The 14,514-nt window shown below is 42.2% G+C and overlaps 1 protein-coding gene across 2 annotated transcripts; it reads left to right on the forward strand.

The window, feature by feature from the left end:
• Window positions 1–6,473: 6,473 nt before the first annotated feature.
• LOC121615499 (diencephalon/mesencephalon homeobox protein 1-A-like) lies at window positions 6,474–8,927 on the forward strand. Of its 2 annotated transcripts, none has more exons than XM_041949870.1 (4): window positions 6,474–6,627; window positions 6,967–7,145; window positions 7,945–8,344; window positions 8,488–8,927. In XM_041949870.1, exons 1-4 carry the CDS (start codon window positions 6,474–6,476, stop codon window positions 8,925–8,927), a joined length of 1,173 nt encoding a protein of 390 aa, XP_041805804.1. The 2 variants fall into 2 exon arrangements, with proteins under 2 accessions (XP_041805804.1, XP_041805803.1); XM_041949869.1 differs by having other exon boundaries at window positions 6,474–6,625; window positions 6,950–7,145.
• Window positions 8,928–14,514: the final 5,587 nt, after the last annotated feature.

Here is a 14,514-nt window from a genome sequence, read left to right on the forward strand (position 1 = left end):
AGAAATAAATAGGAAAAGCGGGTCTTACTGTGAAAGTGCTGCTAATAACGTGTCTAAGAGGTGGCTCCTGGCAAATTGCTTTGTTATTCTTGTCAAAAAGGTCTCCTGCAAGAAGTCGATTTTAAACCATACATCAAAATGATTAATTGCTGTGGGATGAACAGATGCTGAAATACCCTTGAATGGTGCAGGGGAGGCTGAGGCGCGCTGGATTGCAGACCTAATGTATTCATGAAGTTGCAGAAACATCATTAAGAGTATTAATTAGCTATTAGAGAGGAGAATTCACCGGAATCGAGGATCGTTTTGGGCTTCATATCTCTATCAAACGCAGGAGAGCAAGTTCAGTTCAGACATCTGCGTGAACTGCGCGGAGAGATGAGACTTAGAGGGGTTAAACCTGACAGGAGATCAGCAAAGAAACAACACAGAGAAAAGTGTTTATGGTTAAAATCTACAGGAGGATGTGGAATTTCTGCCATTTTTTCTTATTATTATTATTACTGGAGGTCATTGTTTACGCACCTTGTATTCAGCAGTGCATGGCTGGCTGCAGGGGTAAGGGGAGCTGTTTTTTGGCGTTTAAGCCCTTCAGATGCGCTGGACAGCTCGAGTCGCTCTAAGGAGCTTTAGGTGGAGAGGCGCTGAGAAGAAACTCTTTCTCGCTTTAATTGCTTTAGAGACGGTCCTCACAAAGAGACAGTGGCCAGATTTACCTCCCGTTTAAGTTCTTATTTCCATTGGTTCACAAGTTAATCCTCTTTCTTTCTCAGACCTCGGAGAAAAACCGAGTGATAGGAGCCTACCAAGGCGACGGAACCAGAGAGGCACACGAGTTTTTCCAGGCGAGGGGAAAGACTTTGAGGCGCACATGCAAAAAGTTTAAGGTGGTTGAAAAGAGGCAGATTTCGAAGGAAAGACGCATTATGCACGTGAAATTACGACTTCAATTGGCTAATAATAATAATAATAATAATAATAATAATAATAATAATAATAATAATAATAATAATAATAATAATAATAATAATAATAATAATGATGATGATGGGCTAATAATAATAATAATAATACTTTTAAAGGCCCACATAAAATACAAAATATCATCATCTAGTTAAACCAATAACCACTGCGGTTAAAAGTGCACTGATTTATTCATATTTTTTAACTTAATTCAGTGTCTAAGCAAATATCAATAGTTTTATCCGGCTCCACTGACACAGTGAAGGACTCACGTTATTGAATGTGGAGGTTACGATGTATCATTATAAGATTTACACCGCAAGAGATTAAACATTATCATGTATTTGACAGATTTTGTATTTCAACATTTAAAAATAATTCAATTTTTAAAACTAGAATATAGGACTTGTGCTTAAAAGACAAGACTTTTCGACATAAATATGACTTGACGTTTTTTCTTGAAAGAAAATGATCTCTCTCACCTTCTCTCTCTCTCACACACACACGCGCGCGCGCGCGCGCGCACGCACACACACACACACACACACACACACATATAACTTCCAACTTCATGTCCACAAATCATTGATTGTCTATAGGCTAAACAGTGCATTTGGGTGCAGCTGTGTTTTAATGTGCACAAAGACATAAATATTCTCTATTCCATGAAATCTTTTGTCTACTGTTCAAAATGTGTTCAGAGTGAGAAACATGGTCAGAGATAAAACTGCGTTTTAGGCCAAACACTTTCCCAAAGAATCTCCCAACAAAATATGCAAGCTTTACATTAAAAGGCTACTTTGCGCTGCCCTTAATTCCCTACCTAAACGGTTTTGCTCCGGGAGAAGAAATCTTCTCTAAAAACCCTTCAAGAAGAGAAGGGCATTATTGCCCTAATCCTCTTACCCGCAGTCATTTTAAGACAGGGGTTTTTGGAGGCTGAGATGGCGTCTTGTCTTCCCTATCCCATCCCAAATCCTTCCAGGCCGGGAGAGAGTCTAAAGGCGGCGCCCTGGCATCTATTAGCCATCTCTCCAAAGTCTCTCTCTCCTACAGTGGCATGGAAAAAAGCCGAAAAGCAAACAAACTAAAGGTTGGCTGCTTTGCATCACAGAAACTAAAGAGATGCAACTGGATTCATGCTCCAAGTCCATACAGGAAGTTTGCGGGTAGTAGAGTTTCACAACTTTACGACAAATAAAAACATCGTTACACATAGTTTGAATGTTTAAAATGTTGATAAAGTGTCTTCTATATGTATTTATTTTCTCGATTGAATGTATAGTTTATATTACAGTGAAATACCTTGACTGGAACATTTTACTCACACGAACTCAAGAAATATAACGTACAAGAAATGTTCACTAAATTACAGCAGATTTGCACAGAAATTAAATTTGGCCTATCATGCATTATATGTGGACCAAATAAATATCTACACATTTTGCCAAAAATGAGTAACTGAAAAGCTTAAATTTTCATATTTCAAAAATGTTTCTCATTTTCAGTAAATGAAAAAAAAAAAACGCGTCAACAGACACGGAGGGATTGAGCGGACATAATATGCTTAAATTGATCATATTTGAAAATAACTCCAGAAGTCAGAGCGCCGGAGTCCGCCGCTGGACGATCAGCGAGCTGATTTACATGACTGACAGCATGGTGAGCCAATAGAAAGCCAGCATGACCGCCGCGAAGCTCTCCTTAAAATCCCTCCGCTGGATCTCGCGCACCAGCAGATGGCGGCTTCAGACTCCTGCGCGAGTCGCGTCGAATCCAGCACGAGAGGAGCAGGTGGAGCGCGAGCGAACGGACTTGAAGTTAGACTGGATGACTTTTACATTTCCCCCGACTTGTTATCAGACTGTCGGACAAAAGGACGGAAAAGGTGGGCGTAAGAAAACCACACGCGGCATCTGGAAGAGCAGAAGAGAGACCTGAAGAGGTGGAGGAGCGCGAGGTGTCTGTGTACAAAGTGACGGAAAAGACAACTATCTCTACAAGAGGTAAACACTTTTTACAATATCTTTGCTCGGTTAAACACGTGTCTCTTGAGTCGCCATTAAAAAAATTAAAAGTGCTTTAATGACCATGAAAAATAGTTCGCATTTTTATCAGCCAGCGTTTAAAGTAATTCAAGCAAAACTGGCAGTGCGTCTAAATCAGAATGAAGTTCAGTGTGATTGTAAAGTGGACAAAATCATAAATGCTATGCTAGTAGCCTGTAGCAATGCAGATTTGTTTTATTTCACTGGAGTGGAGATGGACGCAGTTCCTCGGATTGTTATCATAAATCGTTTTTTTTTTTTTTTTTTAAGTTTCAGTGTCCAACCCAAAAAGTAACGCGCCGTGAGGACTAAAATTAGCGCTCACGTTATAATTAATTCCAACAGAACAGAACAATAAAATGCTTATTGAAAGCTAACCTTTATCAAGTTTCTCTTTTTTATGCACGAGTCCAAAACTGTCAGACCCAAAATAAAAGGAAAACCAGCTCTTCAGTCAATGGGACTGAACACATGAACTTAGTCTCTCCTGAAAGGGTTTGGAGTTAAAAAAATTTTGAATTACTACAAAGTGTTAGAAATGTACGGAGAAGAGGCGCTACAAGGTGAGCTAATGTAAGATATTTATCCTTTTTTTCCCAAAAATTTAAAGTTACGTCCTGTGTTTGTTCCTGTTACAACATAAAAAAAACAATCCTCGCAGTGATGTTGGCATCTTAAAATGTTTAGAGTTGATAAATGCTGACAATATAATATCAGACATTGAAATACCTTTAAATTCCAATCTGACCTCTGTATAACAATTAAACTTTACAATAACAGCTCAGAGGAAAATCAAACACATGTCCCTCGACCTCTGGCAGTCTGCGCTGTGACACAGCAAAGTGCAGATCGGCAGGTCGACTCATGCCCCTGGGGGCTGTTAGCAAATAACATTTTTCCTAATTTAGCCGGATCAAAGAGTTGCACTGTACATGCCAATTTACATAATGACGGTTTGATAATCGAAGCATTGAGCAGGGCTGCCAGGAGGGCCCAGTGCCTGGAGCAGAGAGGGGCTTATGAATGACAATAACAGCACTGACAGGCTCACGGCGATGAGCTATTGTGCTGAATTTGATATGGGCAGAGGGAATACAGGCTGTAACCAGAGATGTAGTGGTAAATATAAAAAGGTGGGTAAAGCCGCTAATCACGAGAAGGCAGGCTTATAGCTAAAAAGTTTACATGCGCACAGGATGTGGGACAGTTCAAAGACATGCAGCTGAAATATTCTCCTGTGCAGCTTCATTGCATGGTGCTAAAAGTGAGACTATAATCAATGGAAGACGTTGGAGCCCCTCACACTACCATCAGTGCTTGCGGTTAAACAGGTGTAAACAAATAAAAATCTGCACATTTGCATCAAAAGTTTAGAGACAACCTACATGATGCATTTCTTTCCCTTATAGTTCTACCTTTTGTGGGATTTGAGGCTTAAAACGTGTGGAAAATGAAAGAAAAATCATTGGCCTATTATTGGAGCACACGCGCACGCGCGCTTGCCCACGCGCACATGCACACGCGGGAACTCCAACCCAGAGCTAACCACCCAGTCCCACTGTACGTCCGTCCGTGTCAGCGTTGATGATAAATGGAGGGCCTCGCAGTCGAAACCTATTTGCACTTCCATTAGACGGGGAGCCAAATGGGGATCAACATGCATATTTTTACCCGCGGAGAAGCCATACATCTCAGCCAAAACGTTGCCCCGGGGCGATGGGATAAGAGGCCGCCAGAGAGGGAAAGGGGAGGAGGGGGGGTAGGCGGGGAGGGGAGGGGGCATTCAACTCAAATACTTGGGGGAGTAAAGTAAATGTTTAGCGAAGCACCTTCTGTCCCGGCGAATTAAACTATTCCCCACTGCCCTCTGATCACATTCATCAGCCGCCGCAGCCACTTAATAGGCTGGGAATGGGCACTGCGGGCATCACGCGCACGCGCGCGCGCACACACACATACATACATACATACATACAAAAAATGCGTTCTACAAGAACGACCACCCAGTCTTTTCTGTTCTATAAGACACCTAGATTTACAGTGGCACTCGTATTATAATTATTATTAATAATAGCAATGATTTCAGTTATTAATAGATACTGACAATGCTTTAAATAAAGAATTATCGAGTCATAATCAAAATACCTTATGAAGCAGTAATAAGGTTACGTAAAAGACTGTGACCTTGTTAAATTGACACCAAATATCCTGCATATTGTCACAGCATGGAGCAATTTAAACGGTTTAATAATATGATGAAATTACCAAATACTTGGAACAACAAATTCTGATTTGTTGTTATTAATCAGTGGTAATTTGCAGTACACAAAAAATGGCTGTAAATTAGTCCAATTAAATAAAACAATAACGAAATTAGTAAAATGATAACCTGAAAGTTTTGTCAGAATTTGTAGATAAATCCAAGAACTCAGCCAGTTCCCTGGATACTATACCTGTCATGCAGCAGAAAGATTTATATCTCTTCCCTGTGGTCTCTCTGTAATAGTTATAATAACTGTTTGGGCCTTCGAGATATTCCCTCCTGTCAGCCTCCTCCGTACTAATACATATCTAATCGTGTCCTCAAGCGTTTCATCTATGAAAATCTCGGTCATGAAGGAGAACTACACAGTAGAGTTTAGGAAATTGCTGCCATGTCAAAGACTATAACATGATGGTTTTCTCTCAAAAAATGAATCTGTTCGTAGCATTAAAAGTATGCAGGCCTAATTATAAATGATATAAAATAACCCAAATTAAATGGTCAGATTTGTTGTGTGTGTTGAAAGAAAATACATTTTCAGAAGTAAAAAAAAAAGTCTGTCACTAAAATTGAACAGCACTTACCGAGCAGCATTTCCGTAATCATAGCCTATTAAAATATAATCCTGCTATGCGGTTGCAGGTTTTGCCACCGAGACCCGGAACAAATCTCATTTCATTTTCCAACACATTTCATCAACGCCTTGATCTGTCAAAGCAACGTTTTCAATGGGGATTTGGCTTCTGCGGGATCATAGAAACGACGTGAATAAATTCATGAATAAGGCATCCGTCACGGTTCATTATGGGAACGAGTGATAATTACACCAATTAAAAGCCTTTTGTATAATTAATGGATTGAACAGAGCGATAATTGGATGTTAATGGATAACACTTTTGTCCGAGTGCGCACATTAAAATCTATTGGCCCTTGAGCGCGAGGACCTGCTGACATTTACTAATATAAAGCTCGTGTGTGTCATAGCCTCAGCGGATCTAGGCTTCCAGAAATAGATGATTTTGTTGCTCTTATAAAAACTGAGGTTTGGTTTGAGATCACATGTTCAATAGTCACAGCTTGTCAATCAGCAGCCACGCGCCCTTAATGTCAAAATGTCCTTAAATGAACCCCCTTCCTTCCTCTCTCTGACGATCACAACCGTCCTCTCTTCCGCTCCGCAGGTATACCCACCTCTCGCCATGCAGCACTACGGAGTGAACGGCTACTCTCTGCACGCCATGAACTCCCTCAGCGCCATGTACAACCTGCACCAGCAAGCCGCGCAACAGGCGCAGCACGCGCCCGACTACCGGCCCTCCGTGCACGCGCTCACACTGGCAGAGAGACTCGCTGGTAATTGAGTGCACGCTCACACAGCTATTTTGGCATCTTTGAAAACAGTCACTGGATGAATAACATTAAGCTGCACGAACCTGAGCAGACATGAGACAAAGTTGTTACAAAACAGGCAACTGATTTGCGGCCAAAAAGTCATTTTATTTATGGAATTTATAGTTTTTTTTGTTGTTTGTTTGTTGTTGTTTTACTTACTCAGGCGCCAATTTAGTAGACTATTTGGAAGCACGATGTAGCTGACATCCATGCAAATAAATCAAGGTGTCATAATCCCATCATGCCGAGTAAAATAAACATGCCGTGTGTTTTTCCTTTCCAACGGCTGCGCATTTCAAGACATCATCCTGGAGGCTCGCTACGGCTCTCAGCACCGCAAACAGCGCCGGAGCCGCACGGCCTTCACCGCACAGCAGCTGGAAGCGCTGGAGAAGACTTTCCAGAAGACCCACTACCCGGATGTGGTGATGAGGGAGCGGCTGGCCATGTGCACCAACCTGCCCGAGGCCCGTGTGCAGGTACGCCTACAGCTAACTTAGCTAAATTAAAAGAAAATTTACTGTACAATATAGGCAAAAAATACACTGATCACTGATATGCATGTGTGTGTGTTTGTAGCAGTTTAAAGGGGCTTTTAATGTTTGCAGAGTGTTTTGTTATGGGGATCACTTGTATTTTTTCTGTAATTTTAATGCAGTTTTTTTTTCATCTTCTGACTTCTTAAGTGTTATGTGGTATTTATCAACCTAAATTTGTGGGGGTGGACTAGCCATCTTTGGGGTGTAAAGAAGCAATGAAATTAATCAAAATAATAGAAAAACAAAAGATGGTAGGATGTCTGCTGCATTGATAAAAACCCACAACTGTACACAGTATGATGGTATCTGTGCATTATTATCAATACAGAAAAAAAAAATTGAAATGCATTTTTAGAGACTTATTACGCCTTGCTTACACTCCGTGAACTTTTACTCTTATTCCTGCACAAAAGAAAATGTAAGTTATCCATCTGAATACAACAAATGCTAAAATATAGTGTCAATTAAAATACTATTAACATCATTAAAAGTGATGTAAGTTGGACTGTGATAATTGGTTGGTTTTAAAGTGTAAGTTAATTCTGTTATAGCCTTGTGGACAGACTTGTTATAGCTGGCACATATTGATTTTCTTTGGCTTTTCACATGCCACTTGATCATCTGATGCTCACTGATATCAGTTGTTTAGAGTGTGCTCAAGTGCCTGCTAGTTTTCATCACTGTTGTACACCTTTTCTATTGTTTGCCCTCTAACTCGTCCTCTTTGCTGTGCCTTTAGGTTTGGTTCAAAAACCGCAGAGCCAAGTTCCGTAAGAAGCAGCGCAGCCTCCAGAAGGAGCAGCTTCAGAAGCAGAAGGAAGCGTCAGGGGAAGGAGGAAGCGAAAAGGAGGACGCACCTCCCTCCACAACTGTCCTTCCTGACACCCAGCTCCCTCCTTCATCCTCCTCCTCCTCCTCCTCTTCTCTGGAGACGGAGGGGCCTGTAGTCCGTCCTGTACCTCTGGACATGGAGCTGAACGTCACGTCAGCAGAACACTCTGGCAGCGAGTCAGCGACGGAGGATAATGCCACCGATAAGGAGGACGAGAGTAAATGTCAGAGAGACGAAATGAAGTGTGAGAGAGCAGTGACTCCAGGGGACGTCTCTCCTGCTTGTAAAAGACTCAGCCCTAAACCAGGTAAGAACATGGGATACTTGATTTTTACTCAGATTTTCACCTCTGAGCTGAATTCCTTTCTTTGTCCTTCACAAACTTGGTTCATGGTATCCCTCATCTGTTGAGTAAAATAATTAAATGTATCTCCTCCTCTCTCTGTCCAGACTCTCCCCTGGTCTCTCCATCTGTGACTCCCTCCTCCTCCAGCAGTGGCCTGGCCAGCAGTGGTCCTCTCTCTCAGAGCCACTCTTACTCTTCCTCCCCTCTCAGCCTGTTTCGTCTGCAGGAGCAGTTTCGCCAGCACATGGCTGCCACCAACAACCTGGTGCATTACCCTGCTTTTGACCTCGCTGCCCCATCTTCACTCCCCTACCTGGGGATGAATGTTAACATGCCCCCTGCACCGCTGGGCTCTCTGCCCTGCCAGTCTTACTACCAGTCCCTGTCCCATCACGCCCAGCAGGTGTGGAACAGCCCGCTGCTGCAGGCGTCGGCTGCAGGCGGCCTCACCAGCCACAACAACAAGACCACCAGCATCGAGAACCTGCGTCTGAGGGCCAAACAGCACGCTGCCTCGCTGGGACTGGACACAATGTCTAACTGAGAATCAGATTGTATGGAGGACAATGTAAACTAGGCCAGAGCCTCAGCCTACACATCACCCCATCCTACTGTGTGACTGTGGTAGTTCTTTAGGAACCGTACACCGACCCCTTCTCGAGCAGATGGGCATAGGACATGCAGAGATGTCCAAAAATAAAACATGCCAACATGCACTGGACCTAAAGAACTCCATTTAACAGCTTTTTAAGACAGACCACACTTCCACAGCTTGTTTGACTCCTCTATGCTTCCGTTGCAGCTCAAGGTCCAAAAGTATAATGCTGGGAAGAAAACAAACAAGATGTTGAACATTGCTCGAACATTGTGACAGATCAAGTGAATGTCCCGACTCAGAGGACAGCGAACATGTTCCTACACAGTACGATGATGTTTCCAACAGACATGTATTGCTGGACCAGAAAAAAAAGAATCACTGAAAATGATGTACACAACTGATGATGAATGCACTCAGTTCATAAGACAATGCAAATAATGTTTACAAGGATAATGTGAATAAATGAGGCACTTTTGAAGGCATTAGGTGTGTTGGTCAGGAGGAAAAAGGCATCGCTCGTGCAGCAAATAGACCATTTGTGTCACAGGACCATTGACATTTCAATTACGCAGTGCGGTTATGTACATAGCATGTACTACATAACAGCACATAAATAAAAATAAACTTCAAGCCATGTTGTCCTCAACAGCATAATTAAAAGTGACTAATTTACCCGTTTAATGGCCAGTAATATGCCACTTTGTACAGAGGCTGGCTTGATAATGAGAAAATGATTTCAGTGACTAAATTCTCAAAGCTTTTAATTACATTTTGCCTTGGGCTGAGGGAACTGGGGCAAATGCAATTATGAACATGCATACCATTTAAGACCGCCTTTATAAATTCAAAAGGTCTGTGCACTAAAGCGGTCAATTAAGGTTGCAACATGATTGACATCACTTTAACATGAGTTGATCAATTTACTTTGAATACAAAATGAGATGGTAAACAAATTTGGACTTTTGGATAAATGTCTGGACCCATATGCTATTCTCGCCTTAATATTCTCTTGAGGAAACATGCAGCTTTTCATTGAAGGTCACACTGACTGTTAGCACTTGATGAGGAGAATCACACATGTCTCTGATGTTTTCTGTTAATGTGTTCTGGAAGCCAATGTCTTCATATGAAAAAAAAAGCACATTATTTTAGTATGTAAAATACAAGAAAGTCTATCTATTAATGTTTACTGGTAAGGTAATTGTAAAGTTCCTATTATGTTGTATAATTGATAATGGACTCAGATAAAATTCCTTTAGCTGTCAGATTGTAAGATTGTATTTGCTGAGCTCACCGGCAGTCCCGTCTACCCCTCCTCTCTTGGTTGTCTGTGTAACGATCCTGGGTTGGATTAATATTTTAAATGTGTTCACTTTCTTCTCTGCAACTGGCTAGAAAGAAGCGATTGAACGAAGCTGCTGGAAAACTGCCACCTTCTGTATTTTGCAATCCAGACTGAAAAGCCTGAAGTCGTAGAAAGTGAAAAGATTTCAGTGAATAATCTACCCGAGTCCTCTGTGTAATACTGTCTTGACTCTGTTTGAGTTCTGTTGTTGCTATTATTCTAATGCTGTTTCCCCACTTTCTCTGTCAAACTACTTGGTCCAGTGGTAGATAGATTTATAATGGTGGAGGAGAGAGTGAGCGGACCATCAGCAGTGTTGTTTCCTTTACTCCTCCCTAACAATGTAGACTTGAACTAGTGTTGTTGTAAAATAATTGCAAATAAAAACATTGCTTGGAGATCTTTATAATGAAAATTATCTATCTGTGCTGAATATTTCCACAGTGTGGCGGGTAGTGATGGCCAAACCTGGTCAAGGGTGGTGTGCTGCACTTCAAATGTCATTTAACAGCACAAATGTAGAAATACAACAGGTAGATATAAGCTTAAGGATCTTATGTTTTAATGGTAATCAGAATTTCGGTGAGTAAGCAAACTATAAAACCTACTGACATTTAGTACTAGAACAAGGAACAGGGTTAAATTCCTATTGTGTCAAATGTGAAATAGGAGTAAAAGCAAGTAAAGAATAATGCAAATAATACATTGAAGGTGATATCAGTTCAGCTTTTCTTGAGGTGATTGTGTGAAGAAAAAGGAACTGCAAGGTGAAGAAAAGCATCAAAACTATGAAGGGAAGAGAAGAAGGTCAAATTAAGAGAACAATAAAAAAATACAAGTAAAATGTAGGCTATGAGAATTTGCAGGGAGACAGAGTACAGGAGCCAAAGAGACAGAAAAAGAACAACGTAATCTGAAAAATAAAAAAGCCACATGGAGACATAAGCCATCCCCAATGAATAAGCAGGCCATTATCCTGAAGAATGACGGCCCGGGGCGGTGATTATGCTGCTATTATATCTTTAACAGCATGGTTTGTCAAAACGCACAGACCCCCACCCAACCCTGCCCCTAAACACACACACACACACACACACACAGGGCTATTGGGCATCTCTGCCACTTCCTCCAAAATGTGCCCTTGCTCTTCCCACTGTAAACTTCACACGCACTGTGAGTGCATCGCCCCGGCTGCGTGACATTGCTCTACTGTTCACTGAATCGGCCCTTAACATATCCTTCCCCCTCTCTCGGCCTGTGTAAATAACAAATGCACCCTGGCTGCTGCACAGAGCGGTCTCTCTCCAACCGTTATGAATGACCGCCATCCAAGCATCGGCTCGAGGAGGATAATGATCTCACCAGATTAGCAGCGTTAATGTGGGTGTAACACCTCACCCTAACCTTGTTGTGTTTTATTACACCACATACGTGTGTGCGCGCGTGTGTGTGTGTGTGTCCTCAGCCAAGGGCGTCCTGATTGTGTGACTGATAAGATTGTGGTGTGGATATGCAGCAGAAGTGAATGTCCTTGTTATCCGGGGTATGAATCTGTCCAGGCACACGGCAGGATTTCCTCCCATGGGGCCATCCAGACCAGAGAACATAACACAATACTCTTGTTCCAAATGTTCTCTCTTTTCTTAACACCCATCCCCCAAACACACACACACCCTGGGGGTTGAACAGGGATTGCTAGATTGTACTGCTGCAGGGTCAAGTGTGTTGAGCCCTGGATGCTGGATCAGGTGCTTCCATCTCTAACACTCAGGGCTGTATATTCACCACTATAACCACATATTTAAGGGCACACATGAATCTCCATCCACTTTCCTTTAAGCAAGTGGTGCCATGAGTGTGTTTGTGTGTCAGGTCTGAAAATCACCCAGTACATTGCGGCAGTGAAATGAAGATAGGAAAACTTAAAAACTCAGACCAGAAGTTTTAAGATTTTAGTTGTTTGAACTTCTCAATCAAATACTTTACTGACTTTTTCTTTGTACTATAGAATCAAGACTGTATAGAGAGGAAAGCTTTACATATTTTGAATCAAGAAAGGTTTGTGTCTGACACACACAGTCCCATTGGTCAGCTGCATCTCTTGCTTTGACTCTCTTTCTCACACACACACACACACACACACACACACACACACACACACACACACGGATCAAGCCCCCCACACAAAAATCACAGTGTACCATTCAATCAGTGCTTTTTTCTCCCTCCTCTCCATGGTTCTCTTAAAGGTTTTAACCATGGCGAGAATGAAAAGTGCCAGCGTTAGAAACCTCGGCCCATTGAGGAGGTGACAGGGTCTGCCAGAATATGATCCTAATCCTGTTTCCAGCATTCTTTTAGCCCACTGGCATCGCCATTTCGCTGCATATGCTTTGAGCTGTCAGGCCCAGGGAAATCCCTCTAATAGTGCATTGCCCAGATACACATCAAAGCCCTCCTGGAAACCACCAGCAGGAACTTAAGGGAGAGGGAAGCACAAGTACAATCAGGCTCACAGCTGCACGTACACATGCAAAAAAACCCCAGAAAAACTTGCCTGAAATCACATAATGCTCAAACAAATTCAACTCATACATGCTGCTTGACATCCAAACTTATCTAAAAAAATGCAACATGGCACAAATCCTCTCCCTTCAGTATCCATGAGTATTTAAACTCTGACTTTTATCTGAATATGTTTAATTATCATCAATGTGGCGAGAGGCAGAGCAAAGATAGATGTTATAGAGACAGAGAAACAAAGAAAGGAGTGATATCAAGAGGCAGACAACAGGTGGCTAAACTGTGTATCCTGGGCCACCCTCCTTTAGTTCCACTTCATCTTCCATTTTCCTCTTGTCCTTTTTTTCTTAAACACTCTGACTGCCATCTCACCCCTCCCCGGGTAATCTTCTTAGAGAGAAGAAAACCCCCATTCTCTCTCTTCTTAATCTGGCTGCGGCCTAAACCTACGGTTGCATTTCCAATGTGGGCCTCACTGCGCGACTCAGGACTGCTCTCAGCCGCTCGGCGGAGTGTTGAGTCTGTCGCAGAATGCTTGGATCACACATCGACTGTGTGGGCCGGTTTATGAAGCTTGTTTGAAGCAACTTGAAGGACAGTCTTTAGTTTTAGCAATTAGCTGCAACACGACAGCTGCATCTGTCCTAATGGATTAAATAAAAACACACACACACACACCACACACCACACACCACACACACACACACACACACACACACACACACACACACACACACACACACACACACACATTAAGAGTGATGTGGCTAAAATCCTCTATATCTATACTAAGCTATATCTCCATACCAATATCTGTTGTGATATGACAAATTCACTGGAGAATCAATTGAGAATCTGGCAGATTAAATACTTGACGAATCAAGAAACATTTTATGTTAACAGCAAAAATCTAATAATTAAAAAAAAACGTGCAAAAAGATTCATTTACAACTTTGTCACTTAAAACAAAATGATTGTTTCCTTGGTATTAATGGTACAGCAAAATCTCTGATGGTTGCCAGATCCTATACTATCATACAGCCCAACCCAACCACATGATGCAGAAAAGTATCTATGAATAGTAAAGGTAGGGTCATGGCAGAATATAAATGGGCCTCTCGAGTTCAGTATGAGAGCCTGCAAATCTGTTCGTGAGCTGCACTGTTGTAGCAGATCTATTGTTGTAGTGCAGTCTGCTGGATAATCGTCCATGAATTATGAATTATGCATAAAAGAAAAAGGAAAGAAGAAGTCAACCTATGCTTGTCACCTGCTCTCCGTCACTCTCCACCTCCTCAGTCTGCTGTTGCACTGTGAGACGAGTTTGAGTGAGACGTGATACAAATGATCCTTTGGCTAATGTCGGTAGACAACAGGATGCCTGTAAGAGGCAAACAGAAACAAGCTTCAGGAATAAATGGCCAAGATACGAACAGCTGAAAAAAAAATCCACTATATAGTATTTTCTGTGCTTCGTGTGGCAGAGAGCAGCGGAGAGCGCATCCTGCTGGGCTCGGTCTACACAGTGCATCTGCGACAAAGACCCCCACCGGTGAAATCCTCTCTCTCCCACCGCCGACTGGGTCACACGTCTGATCTTTACCTCTGGGCTTGAAAACACCACAGAAGCACCTGCACCAAGTACACACACTACAGCTAAGTCAC

Source organism: Chelmon rostratus, chromosome 12 (assembly GCF_017976325.1).
Source record: "Chelmon rostratus isolate fCheRos1 chromosome 12, fCheRos1.pri, whole genome shotgun sequence".
NCBI classification, from domain to species: Eukaryota; Metazoa; Chordata; class Actinopteri; order Chaetodontiformes; family Chaetodontidae; genus Chelmon; species Chelmon rostratus.